Raw genomic sequence first — 21,996 nt, 5'->3', positions numbered from 1 at the left:
TCTGGCTCCAGTTCGGTCCCAATACTGTAAAACTCGACGTACATTCACACCACATGTTAATGCAGCGGTAGAGTTACACTCACAGGACACAGCACTTATTCACAATCACAAAAGTTCATTATTTGCCGGGTAAACATTTCATTGGCGTTCTGTTCTGACATGATGCACTTTTTTCTGAGCGCTTACACTGGAGCACTGTCAAACAGCGCCAAACTGGATTTTTGTTGGATTAGACCCATCTGATAGCGATGGGGGGCCGAGGCCGAGAGAGCTACATGGAGCTACGTACATGGAAAAATATGCACCAAACAAGCCACTTTGACATTTAGCTGTTTTCATGAATACAAAAGTTGGGTGTGTCCCCCCCCCCAGACTAAAAAGAGTTGGATGACCCTCAACAAAGAATAAAACGACAAGACCCTCCCCTCAACAAAGAATAAAAAGACAAGACCCTCCCCTCAACAAAGAATAAAAAGACATTAAAAAGACACTATTTTCCTCCAGTGGTCCATTCCATAAGTGCCGAACGGTCCCTAACTGTTTCCTAACATGGAGCTAAAATGGAAACTTCTTTTGGGTGAGTAGCCTATATTGTTTCACTCTGTTCACATCTGAAGTGTATTTCTGACGCACTTTAGCTGGATTAGTAGTCAGACAGCAGCTGGGAACATGTGTCAAAGACCACAAGTACAGAACTGTGCCTGTCTGTGTTAAACAAGACTTCTTCTTTAAGATCGATGATTTCCGTTGTTAGAAACTTGAAACCAGAGAGACTCGAGGATATTATTCACAACCCAGTATCACAATTAGTTTCTTTCTAATACACCAACACACCCAGATATCGCCCCAGTGTAAGAAAGACTGACAGTGTGGAAATGATTGTGAAATAGTGCACAAAAGAGTTTTGTTTTTTTTGACCACCCACATGAGTCCAGCACATGCTCGCGAACCCGACGGTCTGGAGGAGCTACTGTTTGTATATTAAATACAAGTTAGCTCTGTCTGCAGCTTTTATGACATTCTGCATCAATTATTGCAGAAAATATTTTGTCAACAGAAGCCAAATTGGCTACGAATATGACCGTTTTAATTTACAGCTCATGAGGCTCAATGTTTTACAGTTTTCTCTGCCTCATATACAACAGAAAAACAAAATATAGCTTCATTTCAACAATTTCACATTCGCAATAAATCAGTACAGGTTGTATGTTGTCTTTAACATCTGAACTAAACTACATGGTATGCAGATTAACACCGAAGTTTAACAAACTTTAAAAATGCAGTAAAAATTTGGAAAAGGCTAAAATGTGCAATATCTTATCACTGAACATACAGGCTACAGTTTGGTAGATATCTCCGCTATATCTCCGTCTTTACACTTACCAACACGCTCCCTTCAACTACAAGCAAAATCGATTAAAATACATTTAACTTCTCATATACAAATGAATTCGTTTAAGAAATCAAAACCAATATGAATCGCTGAGGGATATGACCGTTAACTGTTAAATTGTAAGAACGCGCGAAACCGCGAATTCTTATGTTTTTTGTATGTTGTATGTTGTATGTTTTTCCACAATATGCTTAGCCGGATTGTCTCATCAAATGCGATTTGGCTGCAAATTGCACACATTTAATGATGTTAACCATACGTAAAAATTATAGCTAAAAAAACTTCTACAAAGTTATTGTGAGTTTTTACTATCACTGTATTTTTTCTTTCTCTTCCCAGGTCTCTTTCTGCCGTCATGTAGTGGATGTCTCATTGGATTTAAACTTGTTCAAATGAAATGTGTTGGTAATTATGACCTCGTGGTTTGATTAAATATTTTATTTTTTAAATGAACAGTTCAACTAATGAAGTTTTTAATGGTCTGCACATTTAAAAGCGGGAGTATGTGTCACTGTAGTTGTAGTCTTTGTAACTTTATATTGACATGTTTCCTTCCTCAATCCACTCCTCTGTCTGTCTGTTGTTCAGATGAGGATGAGTGTGCAACTTCTCCGAGTGTGTGTGGCGATCACTCCGAGTGTGTCAATACACATGGAAGTTACTCCTGCGCCTGTGTTCAAGGGTTCATAATGAGCGTCCCAACCCAGTGTACAGGTATTAGAGAGGATTGAGGAGTCCACCATATTCATTTAGTGGAAACTTTAATCCTGTTTTTTACAAAACATAAACGCATTTGATAATTAATGACACAATATTTGCAGTTCATAATTTGCCAACTGCTTTCTTTCCCTCCTGTCAGATGTAAACAAGTGTCCCGAGAATGAATTTTCCGGCTCTGGTGATGTGGAGTTTGAGAGCACAACTGATAAGTTTGTTACGAACTTACCTGAAATGGACTTTCGGGGCTTACCTGTTGATGATGAGTACGATTTGAGTGATGAAATGTATTTTGACAGAGATGATGAAATGGACATGCAGAGCTCAACTCGGATGAACTTTCGGAGCTCAATTGGCTCTGAATCAAAATGTGAAGGTGCCTTTTATATTATGTTATACGTCTTATTACGCTTTTCCACTTATTCAACTTTAGTTAGTGTGTAATGTTGCTGTTTGAGCATAAAAAAGATCTGCAAGGTTACAAAGCTCAAAGTCCACCCCAAAGGGAGATATTTTAACAGAATCCACTTTCCAAGAACTACAACAGAGTACCCGTTTGTACCTCATCGCTTTTTTATGGGCTTTGTGAAGTCATAATGTTACTCATTTAAATAATCCCGCGACACGTAAAACCCTGAAAAGGTGCGAGGCCTGGCTGATCTGCATTAGAGAAGACTGTGGTGTCGCTATGCCAAAGAGACACTGTTGTGTCCATCCCGTTTCCTCATTTGATCTTCCTAAGGCTGACGAGAGTGATTAAAATTGATTTTAAACACTGTTCCTAAACATTATAACCCCAACGTTTATCTTTGTGCTGCACATTTTACGGAGAACAGCTTCCAGAAACTATAAGATAGTACAATGCAGGCTACACACAAAAACTTCCCAGTTCCCACTTTTTCGGGACAAGGTGTTGTTTGTGGATCACAAATTGCAAGTATGTCTAATTATTTGTAGTTGTGTTTTCTATTAACAGTTCCAATTATAAGTTTTATGTGTTTGCTACGATGTAAACAAAAGGAAAAGCTGTTCGCATGCTAGCCAACATTAGTGTTGTTGACATGGCGTTTAAGCTCTCGCTTTTGTAAGACTGTTCACCGCCCTTTAGGAATATTAACCATGGTTTTGTGATCGATTACTGTTTGTATTACCAGAGTTTTCCGATAAATATCATGATGAAATGGTGTATAACATCGTATCTAAAATGTGTAAGAAAATTATACATTATACTCTGAAACGTCCTGTGAAATCCGTGCATGAAATCCGTTCTGGACGATCCTCTTGTTTGTTAACATTCTTAAGTTTGAATCAGGCTTGAATTGGTTTGAAATTGACGCCATCCTTAATATTTACACCTGAGCAGATGAAACTCTCGGTTAAGGGGTGTGACATTTCCCAAACAAGCGCTGCCAATCACAACACACTGGGCCAGCTAACCAATCACAGCACATTTTGTATTTCGGAAGGAGGGGCTTCATGGAAACAGGAACTAAAGACGCATTCGAGACAGACTAGGGAGAGAGGTGCTGTAATAATGTAAAATGATTGTGTTTTTTGAACAATCAAACATGAAAGCATATTCTAGTACACCCCAAAAACAAAATCAAGACTTCATAAAAGGGCATAATAAGAGCACTTTAAAATGACATTAATTCTAATATTATTAATATTCTAATAATGTTCTCTCACCCCATCTTTTCTCTCTCTCTCTCTCTCTCTCTCTCTCTCTCTCACAGACATCGATGAGTGTAAAGATCCAGATGTTTGCGGCACAAACGCAGTGTGCAGAAATCACCCAGGCAGCTTCATCTGCGAATGTGACCCGGGTTACAGTAACTACGGCAACAACCAGTCAAAATGCATCGGTGAGCATTACAGCAGGGAGATTGCTCTGTTCATTATGCAGCAGCTAACGAGAGTCTTGTACAAGTTAATCAGTGCACTGAAGGCTTTTTAGTTATTTTGGTCTTTCCTGATGTTGTGCACAGAACTGGACTGTGATCAGTTTAAACCTCAGCCTGATGCAGAACACACACCGAAGAAGGTAGAATGTGTACTTCTGCTTATTATGATTGTTATAATTATATAATTAATATTATTATGTTATGTTAAAGGTTGTATCAGCGATTTCAGGCCCAAAAAAGGCCCAAACATAAATGATCACATTCATCTAATCTTTCCTAACGATCCGCTAGCTGCCCGCCCCATAAAACCGCGTCTCTGTAGGCAGCCTAGGCTCTGAGTTCTGCACACAAAAACAATTGGTTTCACCAACCACTCAAAACCAAAATAAAGTGTTCCAACCAATCACCGACAGGGGGTGGGTGTTGTGAGGTTTTGCGCTCGTGCACGGTGACGGCTGCACGCGAAGTCGGAGCTGAAGAAGAAGCCAGCGTCTATCAACGAACAAGAGAAATTGAACATGGCTGAGTCAATCCCCAAGATGAGGAGGAGGATTAGGGCGAGGGAATACCATCGTGTTTATTCCAAGACACGAATAGTTATCAGGAAGGCTTTTGAAAGGTGGAGAGAACTTAAAGAACTGACATTTTTTTAAATCGGACGCCGAGGTTGCACTGTTTCTTCTGGACAGGTGAGTAGCTGCTAGTGCTGACTTCGCGTGCAGCCGTGCACGAGCGCAAAACCTCACATGTGATGTCAAACCTCCCTGTGATGTTATTTGTACCTTATGAATGTTGACATGAAATGTTCGTAGAAAAACATTCTTTGTGATGTTATTGATATTTGGCGAAAGTTAAGGTCTTGGAAAATTACAAGTAAACTTTCAACGAATGTACATTGTGAGTAAATATAAGGTTACAACTAACATTAAAGATGTCTATAGAATTTGATTTCTGTGTCTTCTTTCAGTTGAAGCATTTGATGTCACTGTTGAAGAACAGCTGTGAGTCTCTGAATAACACACAGGGAGAACATTTCACCGGGGAGAAGTTACTGGAGGTTAAACACACACTGCATGATGTATTCTCATAGTAGTTTGTGTACATGCACTTGCACAGTGGCTGAATGAAATTAATTTCACAGAACTTTTTCAATTCCACCGATGATCTGCTGTCGGATGGGAACATCGCTGACGGCAAGACGCTGAGTCAGTTTCTGGACACGGTGGAGAACAACATGCATCTGATCGGACCTCAGCTTAAAGAGCCTGTGACCAGGATGGAGACGCACAACACCTGTGAGACGCAAACATTTACAGTTTACAGTTTACACATTATCTCATTGTGTTACTGAATGGAAATACTGTGTTTCAAATGTGCATAAAATGAAATTGATATTGAGTACTGGAAGTACTGAAAGCAGTTGTTCTGTATGATCGTGTGAATCACAGTCGCTGAGGTTGCAGTCACACGGAATCAGACTCCGCCCAGTGGGTGTGTCACTCTGAGCACAGACTCCGCCTTCTTCAACACCAGCTGGGAAACAGTTGTAGGGAAATCATATCCAGGTACAAATACTCACATGCACATATATGTACTTATGAAAGCATCAGTGCATTCAAGACCCGATGTAAATGTTGTTGTCTTTTAGGCTTTGCATTTGTGGCGCTGGTCAGTTTTAAAGATATGAACTCATCCAGCAATCAGTTTCACACGATGAGCAGAGAGAGATCAGACGATAGAGAGAGAAACATCACTTATCAGCTCAACTCGAAGGTGGTGACGGTCGTCGTCAGTAATCCAGAAACCAAACAGCTTTCTGAGCCGGTGACGCTCATCTTTACACACGAGCAGGTGAAGAAGTTAAACAGTTTAATAGATACAGATGAAAAACCAAATAAATGTGCATTCCCTGTTTGAAAATCCGGTTTAAGCTGGATTCTAGCTGGTTCACCATATTATGTTCCAAAAACCAGCATGACCACATTAAGCTGGTATGACCAGCAAGTAGCTGGTTTGTTTCTGGCCCAAGATGCTCCACCAGTCTTATTTTAGTATCATTGATTTATAATTATTAGGGGTGTGATGAAACACTTAGTTTAAGGATACACAATATTGGGTTCACGATAAAAAGACAAGATGATATTTTAACATTATTTTTATGAAATCTTCAATGATGAAAAAATAGTATTTTATTCGACTGAAAGACACAAAATGCAAAATAATGCAGTAGCATTTTGAAACTAATCTAAGGGTGTTTCTAATTTTTTTGGTAATCGAGTACTCGGTCGATTATTTTGACGAATAATCGAGTAATCTGATGTGTTTTGTGGAAATAAAACTAGACCTATGTGAACAATCTGTTCATTGACTACGAGAAAGCATTTGACAGTGTGGACAGGCAGACACTCTGGAAGCTTCTACGTAATTATGGAGTGCCCATAAAGATCACCGATATCATCCGGAACTCATACGACGGACTGTCCTGCAGAGTGATCCACGGCACCCAAGCCACGGAAAACTTCCAAGTGCGGACTGGCGTAAGACAGGGGTGCCTGCTTTCTCCTTTCCTGTTTATGCTTACCATAAACTGGGTCATGAGGACAACAACAGCACAGAGAAGGAACGGTATTCAGTGGACCCTATGGAAACAGCTGGACGACCTCGACTTTGCCGATGACCTGGCACTTCTCTCGCACACCCAGCAACAGATGCAGGAGAAGACCAACACTGTGGCAGAAAACTCCTTACGCATTGGGCTGAACATCCACAAAGGGAAGACCAAGGTCCTCAAGGTCAACGCAGCCGACACAGCACCCATCAAGCTGGAAGACGAAGCGCTGGAGGAGGTGGAGAGTTTCACCTACCTCGGCAGCATCTTTGACAAGCAGGGAGGTACCGATGCAGACGTACAAGTGCGTATCGGCAAGGCAAGAACAGCTTTCCAGCAGCCTGCCCTGACCATCCACACCAAGATCAAACTCTTCAATACCATCGTGAAGCCAATACTCCTATACTGAGCAGAAACATGGAGAACAACAGCCTCAACCATGAAGAGAATCCAGACGTTCATCAACACCTGCCTCAGGCGAATACTATGAATCAGATGGCCAGTTACCATCAGTAACAGGGAACTGTGGGAGAGAACCAGACAGCAGCCTGTAGAGAAAGAAATCCTCTACAGAAGATGGCGCGCTGGATTGGCCATACCCTCTGGAAACCTGCTAACAGCATCACCAGACAGGCACTCACCTGGAACCCTCAAGGCAAGAGAAAAAGAGGCCACCCCCGAAACATCTGGCGACGAGACTTGGAGGCAGAATCCAAGAAAATGGGACTATCATGGGGACAACTGGAGAGACTGGCCCAGGACCGGAACTGTTGGAGAGCTCTTGTTGACGGCCTATGTCCCAAACAGGACTAGAGGCAAATGATGATGATGTGAACAGAAGTCTTTAGAATTACTTAAAATACATATATTATAACATATATAATAAGAATGAAGCATTTGGTTCAAATAAAGTGTCAAATGCAAGAAATTATATAGTTTTATTTAACAACTGTTAAAGTACATAATAGGGCTTTGCAAATTTGAAATAGTTAACCCCGGGTCATTCTAAACCCTGGGTAAACGAAATCCTGGGTTGTCTTTATTCAAGTTTCACATTGCTCATACTATACCCGGGGTTAACAGTTAATCCTGGTTATTCCATAAGCTTCCGTTTCACACAACACATTCCTAAACCCTGGGTTAAAGTCCTTATTTGCACATTTGCTGTGTCACTGTTACTGACTGGACAAACACAACACGTGACCTGTTTACATAAAGCTGAGACTTTGCTTCATGTCATGCTCTGTCTTGTCTATCAGCGCTTTGTCCATGTCCTCTTTGCTCTGCTTTTCAACTTGACAAGAAATATTGTTGTGTTTTAATATCACGAGATCTCGTGGCACTTTTCAGGCAGGTGTTCACTAATTCCTCATTTCCTAAACTCTTCTTCTCCCTTCTTCAGGAGAGGGCGGAGTCTGAGGGTGTGGTTTATTCCTGTGTGTTCTGGAATGAGAAAGTGGGGGCGTGGTCTGGGAAGGCCTGTGAGAAGGTGTGGTCTAATGACACTCATACAATGTGTTCCTACTCTCATCTCAGTAGTTTCGCTCTGCTCATGGCCCTCTACCCTGTCCAGGTACATGTGTGACATATTTCAGATTTGAGACTAAATTATGATGATATTAACACGTCCGTTTGCTCTTCCTTTCCTCCAGGACACGTTTGAGCTGGTGTTGATCACGCGTGTGGGTTTAGTTCTGTCTCTGCTCTGTTTATTTCTCTGTATCCTGACGTTCCGTTTCTGTCGCTCCATCCAAGGGACCCGAAACAGCATTCATCTTCATCTGAGCGTGTGCCTCTTCATCGCAGACCTCGTCTTCCTCTGCGGGATCTCCAGTACTCACAATCAGGTGTGTTCGAATGAGAAAACAAGTGTTGGTCGTGAAGGATTTATTTGAAAATAATAAATATTACCCTGTCTGTTGCTCAAATGGGCCTCATGTCAGAACTTTTCTTTCCTTTTAAAATGCTTATAACCAGATGTCCCTGTGCTTCATATTCCATATTACTTTACAACTGCAATTCACTGCAGTGCAGTGGAAGGACACTTGGAACATTTGTTTGGACTCAGTTTAGATGACCTAATATTAGGTACCTTCTCGCGGAAGGTCTGGACATACCACAACATGGTGTACCAGACCACCCACTATGCCCTCAGAGGGTGCTTCTGCCTGCTTTGCCACCATTGGTGACCCGAGGAGCAGACACACCCAACGGTAGACCCACCCTTGCTCATGGACAATCTCTTTCTAGGGCTTGTTCGATGTTTCCTTGCCAGTTCTTTGTTTCAGGGTCCCAAAGAGGTAGACTCTATTTAAATGATCCCTCTGTCAAACTTTGTGGCAGTGTGGCAGCTTCTGCCCAGTGTTTCTCAGAGGGTTCTGAATATTTTGGAAAAAGGTTACACAATTCAGTTTGCCTCCCATTCGCCTCATTTCAATGGGGTGTTAAAAACAGCAGTAAATCAAGATCAGTCAAGGTTCCTAAATCAAAAACTGCATCCTCTCTTGGCGAAAGGCTCCATAGAAGTTGTACATCTTCATGTGAGAGAGGCACGTTTCTTAGCTGGTACTTTATTGTGCCCAAAAAAGACTGGGGGCTGCATCCAGTTTTGGATCCACATGACCTTAATTGTACTCTGAGGACATACAGATTCAAGATGCTAACGTTTAAACTCAGATTGTCTCAAATTCAACCCAAGGATTGGTTTGTGACAATAGACCTAATGGAAACTTATTTCCAGATGAGATTTGGCCAGAACACAATACATTTCTCATGTTTGTTTTCTGGGGCCAAGCTTACCAGTATCGAGTGCTTCCTTTCAGCCTAGCCTTGACAAACTAGTGCACTGATCCTGCTCTGGCTCTTCTGGGACTCCAGGGAATTTGTGTGCTCAATTATATAGATGTATGGTTGATTTTATCCCAGTTGAAATAGCTAGCAGCATGACATTGAGATGTTGTGCGTGCTCATATGAAGTGTTTGGGGCTCAGGTTGAACCTAAAGAAGTTTTTTTCCAATCTCCCTCTCAGAGAACCCTTTTTCTATGAGTTGTTTGGGACTCTACAATGATGGAGTCATGTTTGTCTCTTGCACGTGTAGACTCTATCTTAACCATGAAGGCATTAGGCTAGACCTGAAGTTGTCAGTTGTTCAGGTTCAAATACAGTTAGGTTTCATGGCGACAGCAGCCAGCATCATTCCATTGGGTCGGCTGCACGAGGCCATACCAGTTCTGGCTCAAGGACAAGGGGTTTCATCTTCTTAACCATCCTTCCAGAGTAATAATGGTTACGCACAGAGAACTTTGTATCCTTCAGCTTTGAAAGAGACATTGGTTTCTAAATCAGGGCCCCATCCTCGGGGCGTGTTGTTGTTGCAAGACTCTAACGACAGATGCTTCCCTCAGGGGGCCACTCCGCTCAGGGATTTTGGAAGGGAAGGGATCTTTCGTGGCACATAAATTGTCTTGAGATAAGGGTGGAATTTCTGGCATTGAAATACTTTCCCGTTCAGTTGATGGGCTATCATGTGTTAGTCCGCAGAGACAACACTACGGTAGTTTCTTACATAGGGCGGGCTACGGGCTTTTTTTTTTCCTGACAGACGCAGCAGATCCTGTTCTGAGCAGAGACTGAATACTGAATTTCCCTCCCTGAGAGCCGTTTATATTCTGGGACATGTAAACCTGGGGGCAGACATCCTGTTGAGGCTGAGTGGAAGTGGATCTGTTTGCATCCAAGGAGTTAACCCACTGTTCCCCTGACGGCAAAGCTTATCAGTCAGCTGTGAGTTCCTTCTTGGGACCTATCTCTTGTCCTGGGAGGGCAATAACAGAAGCTCCATTTGCTCCTGGAAAGGTCAAGGCTATTTTATACCCCAGGCCGGACTATATCGCTAAGGTGCCTTCTCCAAATAGTCAGCCTATAGTTTTGAAAGCTTTCTTTCCTCTGCCTCATGAATAGTGGAAGCAAGAAACTCTTCACCTGCTATGTCCGGTCCGGCCTTTGAGTATTTATGTCCACCGTTCGGGCCAGTGGTGGAAATCCTCTCAGCTCTTAGTCTATTTCAGTTACTACAATAAGGGAAATGTGGTCACTAAACAGCATATTTCAAATTGGATCACTGATGCCATTGCCCTCTCTTATGAGGCGTGCAGTATGGCTTCGCCTTTAGGGGTTAAGCCCGGGACACACCAAACTGACGCCAAAGAACTAGCGCTGATGAAAGTCGCCTGCGTTGGGGGGAAAAGCTGCACTTGAACACAGAGAGAACTACAGCCGACCGTCAGCTAGAATGCGTGTTCTGCGCATGCGTGTAAATAAGACAACTGTCTATTTCTGCAGATATATTCGTCTATATTCGTCTATATTCATCATTCAAAAAGGGAAACCGATGCTGCAGGCTGCAGATACATAAACCTAAACAAAGCAGTGCGTGCTTACTGTTGAATATCAATCCTTCTAAACACTTTCTGTATTCCACTCCGCTCATGTTAATATTGAAATATTCGGCAAGGAACACTCAGGTAAGATGATGTAACATTAGAACAGCCTTCTATCTGTACCGTTTTGACTTTTTGCTCGCTGTTTTGCTATTATTCTTGTGCACTGAATTGTTCACTAAGCTGAACAGCAAGTCAGAGTTCCCTCCTTCACCGACGGCCCGACGGCGATTCAACATGTCGAATCTTCCGATAAAAAACCCGACGAGGACCAATTTCTGTCCTAACTTCAAAATTATTTGAAAGCCAACTATAAAAATCACACAATAATAGCCCTGTCTGAGAATGGCGTCACATGTATTAATGATACAAGAGGAAGAACAGCGATGTTTGACGGTGGAAAGACTTTATGAACACCCAAATGATGTGCTGCACTTTGACGACAAAACTCAGACAAATAATTACAGACTCCTATGAAATAAAAAGATTAGGCTTTGCCCTTTCTACCAAGCTTATCAAAACTTTACTTAATGAAAAGCACCACTTATTTTGTTTCTCCATTCTCCAGTTTTTCCGTTTTACTTCACACCAGCTGTTTGTGTGTCGTTGGTTGCTTGGTAACAGACCAGAGAGTTGATTACCGAACTCAATGGAAGGGTTTAAATTTCCTAACTACAGATAAGATGAGATTTTGTAAGATAGGATAAGAACCCTAAATCAACTTAAGATTTGCTTCTGTAATATGAATACCAGCTCGCTTTTTTCCTTATCAGTGCAAAAGAGAGTCAAAATACTCTGTTGATTTTGATTTTACATACTTGTGTTATACATCAATCGATCCTGTTAAGTGTGTTTTTTTTTTGTGTATACTCAAAATAAAAACAAACTGTTGTGCTTTTCGCCAAAAAAAGAAAAATAAACATGATGCGAGTTCTGCCTTCTCTCTGTCAGTGAATTCCATTCTGAAACGCGTCCGAAAATGAACCGTAACTCAGCGCATACTCAGTCAAACAGGCATACAGACACACAGGCATGAAGCTTGAATTCTCTTCTTTTAAATGAAGTAATTTTTATAAAAAAAACAAATATTCTAAGTTTATGTAATATGTATGAAAAGAGAGAGATGTCAGTCGTTCTCTTTCAGCTTATTATGTTTTAATCCATACAAACCTGTGAACGCCTACATCAGCTGGATAACACACACAGCGAGTTATCAGAGTCATGTACTTTACGACGCTGTGAGGAATAATACTATCTTAATAATACTCCTGGAAAATTTACCTCAGAAGTGCTGGAAGTTTCATTTCGAGGAGCAACAGATCCAGCTGAGGAATAGGTCAGTTCTATATTTGCTTTGTTCTAATCACAATAGTGTCTGTAGGCTACACGCAAAAAGACTGTTTAAATATGAATCGTGTTTCTGTGTGTGAATGAATGAGCAGCTTTTACCAAACTCTATTGCTATACTGAGATGAGTAAAAATCGACTACAAAAATCGGATAGATTATAAAGTTTTTACTGTAAAATACTGCCACATCTATATAGGCTATATATATATATTATGTTTTGTCAAAAATATAGTCATCAACTAAGATGTTATTATAGTGTTTGTTCCAATGTAGGCTATATTCAAACTAATGAATCCTTAACTTTGAAATACGTATGATAAAATGTATACTTTAGTTTTTACAAAGAAAGATTACACTGGAAATATTGTTAAAATTTAAATGGTTAAAATAGCAAAAAATATATATACAAGGATAGAACAAAATCTTAAAAGGTCAATATAAGCTTTCTCTTTAAATTATTTTTATTGTGCTTTATTAGTGACATATTTGGGTAGAGAATATATTCCAAAACTTACTGAAAATACAGTATGAGAACAATTAACTGCACAATTACTAGAAATGTTTACCTTGGATATTATACAATTTGCAAGCACCATTTGTGAAAAAACAAACAAACAACAACTGTGTTTCCAACTGTGAACCAATTTTATATTTTATATATATTTTTTCACAAATTGTGCTTGCAAATTGTATATATATATATATATATATATATATATATATATTTATTTATTTATTTTGTCCTTGCATTCTTTCTTGTGGCTCAGTGACACACCTTAATGAAAGGCTAATTATGCGGGCCATTGTATTATCAGGTGTGAACTACTAAATATTTATGTTGGATCGTTTACGCCCACCCCCATATTGCCTTTCCAAACAAAAAGTGTCTTACAAAACTTAAATCAATGTATTGTTTTATGTGAATGATTAGGCAGGATGATTTTCACATCATTTTGAAGAAAAAACTCTAGGCGACAAAATGCATTATTCAGAAGTCTTATTGACACATATTTAGTATGTGTTTTGTGGCCTTATTTCAGAAACTTTAAGTTTTAGTTTTTTCAATAACCATGCATAAACATTATTCTCTCAAAAATACAAACATGTACATATATGTTGCTCACATATTATGGTAGCCCTGTTTGTGCTAAATAGAGTGTCATGACACCTTTGCCATTAATATGTTTATAAGCAACTGAAAAAAGCACAAATGTCAGGGCATGTCAAAACATCTCAAGGACCCCAAAAACACCTCAGACCCCAGAGGGTTAAGATTTGCTTCAGAAATATGAATTTGTGAAAAATCCTAAATGAACTTGTCAGATCTTAACTTAAGACTTAAGAAAGAACATTTCTGTAATACGCCCCCAGGATCTCAGGTTCTTCATGGATGAACCAGGTCGTTCTGCCTTCAGAATTTGCCTGAGCCAAAGGTAACAGCCTAGCATGGTGGTGTGGGTATTATCATTCCCATAGTGTCAACACCATGGCACAGTGTCAAAGTTCCCATCTGAAAGGGAACATCTCAGGTTACATATGTGACGTACTAACGCAATTTCTACAGAACCCCTATCCTCCCCCCCTTGCCCTTATCTAATTTGGCCCCTGCCCATGCGGAGGTCTTCGCACACCACTTCAGACACTGGTGTTAGTTAATGGCTAATAACACTGGCTTATTTAACACAAAATGTAAAATGTCATTGTAATCAAACAGGAGCTGATCTGACATGTCTGTTTGTCTCTCAGGTAGCGTGTGCGATTGTGGCCGGGCTGCTTCATTTCTTCTTCTTGTCTGCATTCTGCTGGATGCTGCTGGAGGGGGTTCAGCTCTACAGGATGGTTGTGCTGGTGTTTCACACCACAGTAAAACATCTCTACATGTGTGCTGTGGGATACGGAGTCCCTCTCGTCATCGTCATTATCTCTGCCATCACCTTCCCAAAGGGATACGGCACCCAAAGACAGTGAGTTTCTGCAACCAATGCTGTTCAGCTGTATAATTATGTGTGTGTGTCTCTATGTACATGTATATGCACATGCATAATTATTAGACGATATTCTGATCATATATTTTTTTTGCAGGCACATTCTACCTATTCCAAACTACACTAGTCTTAATACTCTTAATACAATTCTTACTATGGTTAAATTGCATAAAACGTTTACAAATGTTCTTTTTTTAACTGAAAATTCAATAAATGTTTTGACAATTATGAACACTAATGGACCAAAAGTATTGATTGCTCATCTTAAATGCAAACAAATCATTTAAATCAAGGTTCATGGCTGTGATGTAAACTAAAGCCTTTTGAAAAATGTCCCCAACTTCCTGTCTGAATAGCAAATACATTGCCCATAAAGATAATCATTTAATAGGTTATATTTGGTATCAACAACCACCTGATCTCCAATAGTTCAGAAGAATTCTCCTTCAGCTACTTCATGGTCAAACATCAACACATCAGATCATTCACGAGTCTATGATTAATTTTCAAAGGGAATACGAATGGGGAAGAGGGATGAATTAGTCTTTTGTGTGTGTGTTTGTTTATGTGTGTTTGTGTATGTGTGTTTGTAACCATGTGACTGATTTATCATTCCAGCTGTTGGCTCTCTCTTGATCGTTATTTTATCTTGAGTTTTTTCGCACCCGTCTGCATCATCGTCATCCTCAACTGTTTCTTCTTCATCATCACTGTGTGGAAACTGGCAAAAAAATTCTCCAGTCTCAATCCAGACCTCTCCAAACTCAAACAGATCAGGTGTGTGTGTTATTTTACTATCATTCATATACTATTATAGTTTGGTAACGCTTTAGATTACAGCCCGGAAAGTACTGCATAATTAAAATGAAAGTACAGTATAACTTTCGGTAATTACAGTGTACCTATAAAGTACTTACGTGTAAGTATAGGGGAATAATATGTAAAGTCTTGGGAATAAAGGTGTAACAACCAGGAAAATACTGCGTAATTAAACCGAAATTACAGTGTAACTTTCGGTAATTACAGTGTACCTTTAAAGTACATACGTTTAAGTATAGGGGAATAATATGTAAAGTTTTGGGAATAAAGGGGTAACAACCAGGAAAATAACAAATTATTTAGGCAAATTATTTAGACTGTAAATATTTCATGTAGTTACAGGGTAAGTATGACATTGCGGGCTGTAAATTAAAGTGGTGTTTCTTACCCTCTTGTTTCATGTAGTTACGGGGTAAGTATGACATTGCGGGCTATAAATTAAAGTGGTGCTTCTTACCCTCTTGTTTCATGTAGTTACGGGGTAAGTATGACATTGCGGGCTGTAAATTAAAGTGGTGCTTCTTACCCTCTTGTTTCATGTAGTTACGGGGTAAGTATGACATTGCAGGCTGTAAATTAAAGTGGTGCTTCTTACCCTCTTGTTTCATGTAGTTACGGGGTAAGTATGACATTGCGGGCTGTAAATTAAAGTGGTGCTTCTTACCCTCTTGTTTCATGTAGTTACGGGGTAAGTATGACATTGCAGGCTATAAATTAAAGTGGTGCTTCTTACCCTCTTGTTTCATGCAGTTACAGGGTAAGTACAATAAAAACACATACACACAATCTGACATCACTTGGAAAACCTTTATTTGAAAAACAACTTATTTCAAAACAGATTTACAACATATTAGACTTCTTATTCTTAATTTTTTAAAAAAAAATCAACTTTTCATTTCAAAGACTAAAGTCCTGACAGAAAGTAGCATGTTTTGTCCTTTTTTGTTTCTCTTGCATGGCTTCCTCCTCCTCCTCTTGGTCCTCCTCTTTTTCTATCGTTCCACTGATTAGCCTAATCTTAAGGAGTCTTTTTCTATTCTGTATTATGTATTAAAAGAAAATACAGTACACCCAGAAATGTTCTCATAATTTACTCATCTTTTCGCTACCGACCAACTGTCACCAGCGAGTGCATGAGAGTCCGCGTCATAGGGTCGGCTTGAATGGCTTCGCGTTTGGTGAAGCTTTAAGCGTTCATTGCATTCTCGCGGGAGTTTGATGGGAAACTCGCGCGAGAACTGGTGTCTGTTCTTCTGCATGGTTTGTTTTTCATTATTATTATTATCTGTTATTGTTTGTATTTTGTTGTGAGCAATAATAAAAACATAAAAAATAATAATAATAATAATTCGACATTCGGTTTATGTTTATGTAACCCTCCCCAGCCGGGTACACTTGTATAATAATATTAAAGGAGCCCTGGTATCCCAGCAGTAGTAAAGGGTAATGTCTGGTCCTTCCCCTGAAGAATGAGCAGTTAGCTATAAGTATACTACAATAATAATTTGTTTAGCGCGGTGCCTCCAATTAATAAACATATATTCTCAGGGGTTTGAGAATAGTAAAAAAAAAACAGGTTGAGCATAAGAAAGTTATAATAAACCCTGAGGTTTATTGAATAATCCCAAAACAAAACAAACAAACAAAAAAATTAATAAAACCAAAGAAAAATAAACAAATGACAAGAATATGAAACTACTGAATAATTGGCTTACACAGTGATGGAATCTTAACTGGTTCAGGGAAACGAAAAATACAGTTACTTACTTACTTTACTTACGCCTATCGCCCAACTTTGGGCATAGGCCACGAACAAGGGCTCTCCAGTCGTCCCGGTCCTGGGCCAACTTCTCTAACTGTCCCCATGTGTGGCCAGACCTCTTCACATCTGCATCCAGGTCGCGGCGCCAGCTGTTCCTTGGCCTGCCTCTCTTCCTTTTCCCTTGTGGGTTCCAAAAGAGGGCGTGTCTTGCTGTGCTTGATGCAGGCTTGCGAAGGGTATGGCCAACCCATCTCCAGCGTCTTTGGAGGATCTCTTCCTCAATAGGCTGCTGTCCTGTTCGCTGCCACAGCTCCAGGTTACTGATGGTGTTCGGCCAGCGTACCCTTAGGATTCGTCTGAGACAGGTGTTAATAAAGGACTGGATTATCTTCTTGGTAGTGACTGTTGTTCTCCAGGTCTCTGCACCGTACAGTAGAACAGGCTTTATCATGGAGTTAAAGATCCTGATTTTGGTGTTCCTAGGCAGCTCAGAGGATCCCCAGACTTTCTTCAGCTGGTGGTAAGCTGCCCTTGCCTTTCCAATCCGCACCTTCACATCCGCCTCTGTCCCTCCCAACTTGTCGACTACGCTGCCAAGATAGGTGAAGCTTTCCACTTCCTCTAGTGCTTCTCCTTCTAGCCTGATGGGAGGCGTGTTGTTGTTGTTGACTTTGAGGATCTTCCCTTTGTGTATAATGAGTCCAAGGCTTGCTGAATGAGTTGCAATGATATTGGTCTTCTCCTGCATTTGTTGCTGGGTGTGGGAAAGAAGTGCCAGGTCATCAGCAAAGTCGAGGTCATCCAATTGTGTCCAAGGTGTCCATTGGATGCCATTCCTCTTCTGGGCAGTTGATGTCTTCATTACCCAATCTATTGCCAACAGGAAAAGGAAGGGTGACAATAGGCATCCTTGTCTCACCCCTGTTCGCACTTGGAAGGCATCGGTAAGCTGCTGGCCATGTACCACTCTGCAGGTCATTCCCTCATATGAGTTCCTGATGATGTTAGTGATCTTTGCTGGTACCCCATAGTGTCTCAACAGACTCCAGGTGGTCTGCCTATCCACACTGTCAAATGCCTTCTCATAGTCAATAAAATTGACATAGAGAGGTGAGTTCCACTCCAAAGACTGTTCCAGGATAATCCGCAGAGTTGTTATCTGGTCAGTGCAGGATCTACTCTTCCTGAAGCCAGCTTGTTGGTCTCTGAGATGTGGGTCGACCGCATCTTTTATCCTGTTTAGGAGGACTCTATTGAATATCTTGCCTGGGGTTGACAGCAGTGTTATCCCCCTGTAGTTGGAGCAGGAACTAAGATCAACCTTCTTTGGGAGCTTGATGAGATAGCCCTCCTTCCACTCTGTTGGAATGTCTTCCTCCTCCCAGATGTTTTGGAATAGAGGATAGAGCATTTCCAAAGTGGTCACTTCGTCCACTTTTAAAACTTCTGCAGGAATGGTGTCTGGCCCGGCTGACTTCCCGTTTCTCAATTGCTTGATGGCCTTATACATTTCTTCCTTCGATGGAACGCCACAAACGATAGGAAGGTCACAGCTGGCTGGCTGGATATTTACTGGGTTTAATGGAGAAGGTTAAAATACAGTTACCACATTTAAATAGTGCAACCCTTTAACTGATCCAAACTCAGTACTTCAGAGACTTAAAATAGTCATAATAATCCATTCACTCATTTCAAATCCCCTTCACATGTGTCAAAACAGATTTTAAACACTCAATACCTCAGTAATAAAAATGAGAACCCACAAACTTAGTCTCTAAACCAGTACATGTACAACTTCCATGAACCGTTGGTGCACTTTTCCTCCAAACAATCTGAGATTCAACAGAGCTCAGTCCAAATGTAAGTTACTCACTCATCTGCATGTGCATGAACATGAAGGCTATAATGCGCGATGGCGGTCCAAGGTCCCGAATATCTTCAAACCGAAAAAAAAAAAATTCAGAAGGTAGCAATCTCAAATCAACGATGCCCGATGAATCAGTCCTCCATTAGGCCGTGGGTGAATTTCCGCCAGGAGCTCCAACCGAGTCCTCCACTCTCCCTCGAGATTTCGGATCCAGTCTTCTCCTCACCGCTTGAAATTTCGGAACGAATCGTAAACAAAACTGTTCATCAACTCAGTTCAGACAGCAGAGAAGAATTAGTCTCTGTCCAACGTAATGCTCATCCAACAAAAATTATCACGCACCCTTATCTCCTTCACCGAACTCCCTCTCTCTCAAAAAGGGAATTTCCCTCAACACCCCCGCAGCACACACTCTCATTGGTTCAGAACAGACACATACAATTTCAACATTTTTACAGAACTTAAAGGTACACTCTTGTTACGAAGCTTACATTGGCAAAACCTTTAAACAAAAAAAAATTTTTGAAGAAAAAAAAAAAAATAGGAAAGGAAAAAAATACTAAAGGAAAAAAATACTACAAACATAAAACTCATTATTTTGCCTGTGCTTTTTCTTTTCTTTATAGCCCTGAATTTTCAAAAAGGCTACATCTAGCAGGATTGATATTCAAAACAGGAAAGGGTAGGGGAGGATTAGTTTAAGGGGAGAGAATATACAGTTGGTACAGTATAAAAAAACATTATGTCTATGGAGAGCCCCCATAAAACATTGAAACCCAACGTTTGTGTGTTCCGATCTTAAAATAGATTCAATCAGTCTTTAATTGTTTTCTATCAGTTGTTTTCTATCAGTGTGTGTTTCTCTGTAGGAGTTTTACGGTGACCGCAGTGGCTCAGTTGTGTGTTCTGGGCGGGACGTGGGTCTTTGGCTTCTTCCTCTTCCAGGAGAACGGGACTGAAGTCATGTTGTACCTCTTCACCATCCTCAACAGCCTCCAGGGGGCGCTCATCTTCATCATGCACTGCCTGCTGTCCAAACCGGTACTTACACACACCATGACAGCAGAAAACACATGATGAATTGGCTTCGACACACTGAAGGTTTGGTAACAGTGGTTTGTTTTGTATCTCGCAGGATTTCAGTGATTTGAAGTGACAGTTCACCCCCCAAAAAGGATGCAAACGGATCACAAAATGCAATTCATGCCATATATACCAAGGGTTCTGAAGTAGTGGTTGACCGATATATCCCCAAGGACCAATATATGGCATTTTTAAGTGATTGGCATTGACCAATGTTTTTCTGATTGAGCAGCTTTTATTTTGACATCGATGGTACTTTTATTTTGACAGCGCTAAGAACACCAGCGTCTGAGCACAGTATCTTTAAATCCTTGATTTAAAACTATGCTGCTCTATTACCAAATGGCCACTACATCATATTCATGTCATATTCTAGGTGTACTTTAAAATTAGCGTTACCTGCTCTTTATTTATGGAAAGTATGATATGATTCCCAGTGTGCAAATCACTTATCACATTACGGTGTGAACTGCTAATTACAGTGTTAATTTCATCGTAAAAACCATATCGGTCGACCACTATTCTGAATGCAAGCAACTTGGGTTGGCCAGAAACTGTAATTTATTATTTAGTCAAACATCATTTGCTTTAGCTGTTGTGTCGCCCCCTTCAGGTCAGGACGGAGTATTACAATCTGTTTGGCCGAGCGTGTCCACATAAGAAGAAAGCAGAATACCGTGTCAGCCGGTCCAACAGCAGTCAGGTACAGTGTGTTTGAGTGTAATAATGCTGTGTTTGTGGCTTCAGATTCTTCATTGTTCCTTTGTCTTTCACAGAAACCTCTGCGGAGCGACGGCAGCACAGCAGAGTCACAGATGTAAAGTGCTTACAAACTCCTGAACACAAGGCACTTGAACATTTTCTGTAAAAGACTTTCACAAAGCATTCACAAAGGGTTGTTGTCGTCTGAGGAATATTGCAGATGTGGGTTTATCATATAGTGCATGTGCCAACGAGAAAAAAAGTGACACAATTTGTTTTAATCCAATGCGACTGCAATTACCTTATTATCTTTAATCTTTTACTTTACTATGTCTGTTATATTTAACAATATTATTTCATATTTCACTCCTAATAGTCTATTTATAAATGCATTATATTTACCACTATATCTATGCATTATATCTATTCAATGATATGCTTTAAAATATGAAACCAAAACCACCAATAGGTGGCAGCAAAGCGTTGTCTTAACGAGTGAGTCATTGAATCAGTCACTCAGAAGGTTCGTTTAAATGTTTGGTTTATTCAGGCACAAAGCAGTTGATGAGCAAGTTGCACTTTCTCGAGTGCAAGCTGAGGCCTTTTCTGTTACGAAAAACACAGCAAAGGCCGTGTCCGTAATGTAAGAACAGATAAAACTGATCACACCATTATTTGAACATAATATTTAGTTTGTTTTTGTCTTTTCTTTGCAAGTGGAAAGTCTTACATTTAAGATCATGCAAAAGGCAGCTTCTATAAAATGATAAATGTTTTATTGAGGGAGATCTTGGTTTGATTATGAAGGTGAAACTGTAGCTGGGTTTTAAAGGGGTCATATAATGGTACATGCACTTTTACAAGTTGATTGTACTGAAATGTGTGTTGGCAGTGCCTGTACACAACCATCATAAAATGATAAAAATCCATCCAGTGTTTTTTTTTAAATCTTCTTATATGTTTTCCCCTGTCTCAAATCAAGCCGTTCGATTTTGTGACGTCACACGGTCGGACTCCCCTCCCATGATTGTTGATTGACAGCAGTGTTTCAACACCGACCTGCCCTTGCTCGTGAGCGAGCTGTCAATCATAGTCCGCGCGGACCGGCGCAGTCATTGTTGATACGCTGGAGCACTGTCTATGAGCAGAATGGCGTCTAAGCGATTGTGGTGTTCTGTTCTTGGGTGTAATAAGGAACACAGCATCATTTTGATGTTCCTAAATCCGAACCGCTGAAGACGCAGTGGCTGAGTTTGTTTTCAAAGGGAATATTCCCCACGATCAACGTCAATGCTTTCATGTTTGCGCGAATCATTTCACACACCAGACTGCTTTACAAACGAGGTCAATATAAAGCTGGTTTTGC

The 21,996-nt window shown here is 40.4% G+C and overlaps 1 protein-coding gene across 2 annotated transcripts; it reads left to right on the top strand.

Moving 5' to 3' along the window:
* The first annotated feature begins 447 nt into the window (after nt 1-447).
* On the top strand, nt 448-21,614 carry LOC311286341 (adhesion G protein-coupled receptor E3-like). Of its 2 annotated transcripts, none has more exons than XR_014626538.1 (17): nt 448-577; nt 1,733-1,798; nt 1,982-2,107; nt 2,253-2,486; nt 3,847-3,975; nt 4,099-4,154; nt 4,982-5,071; nt 5,156-5,309; nt 5,463-5,579; nt 5,663-5,865; nt 8,025-8,195; nt 8,275-8,469; nt 14,159-14,376; nt 15,016-15,174; nt 19,715-19,886; nt 19,981-20,631; nt 20,705-20,761. XR_014626538.1 is itself a non-coding variant. In XM_084402511.1 (17 exons), the coding sequence occupies exons 1-17, from the start codon at nt 550-552 to the stop codon at nt 20,747-20,749; spliced, it is 2,253 nt and encodes a 750-aa protein (XP_084258637.1). In that variant the 5' UTR covers nt 448-549; the 3' UTR covers nt 20,750-21,614. The 2 variants fall into 2 exon arrangements, 1 of the variants encoding a protein (XP_084258637.1); XM_084402511.1 differs by having other exon boundaries at nt 20,542-20,631; nt 20,705-21,614.
* Nucleotides 21,615-21,996: the final 382 nt, after the last annotated feature.

Source organism: Rutilus rutilus, assembly GCF_951802725.1.
Source record: "Rutilus rutilus genome assembly, chromosome: 2".
NCBI lineage: Eukaryota > Metazoa > Chordata > Actinopteri > Cypriniformes > Leuciscidae > Rutilus > Rutilus rutilus.
The sequence above is the reverse complement of the archived record's forward strand: the minus strand, read 5'-3'. Positions and strand labels throughout refer to the sequence as shown.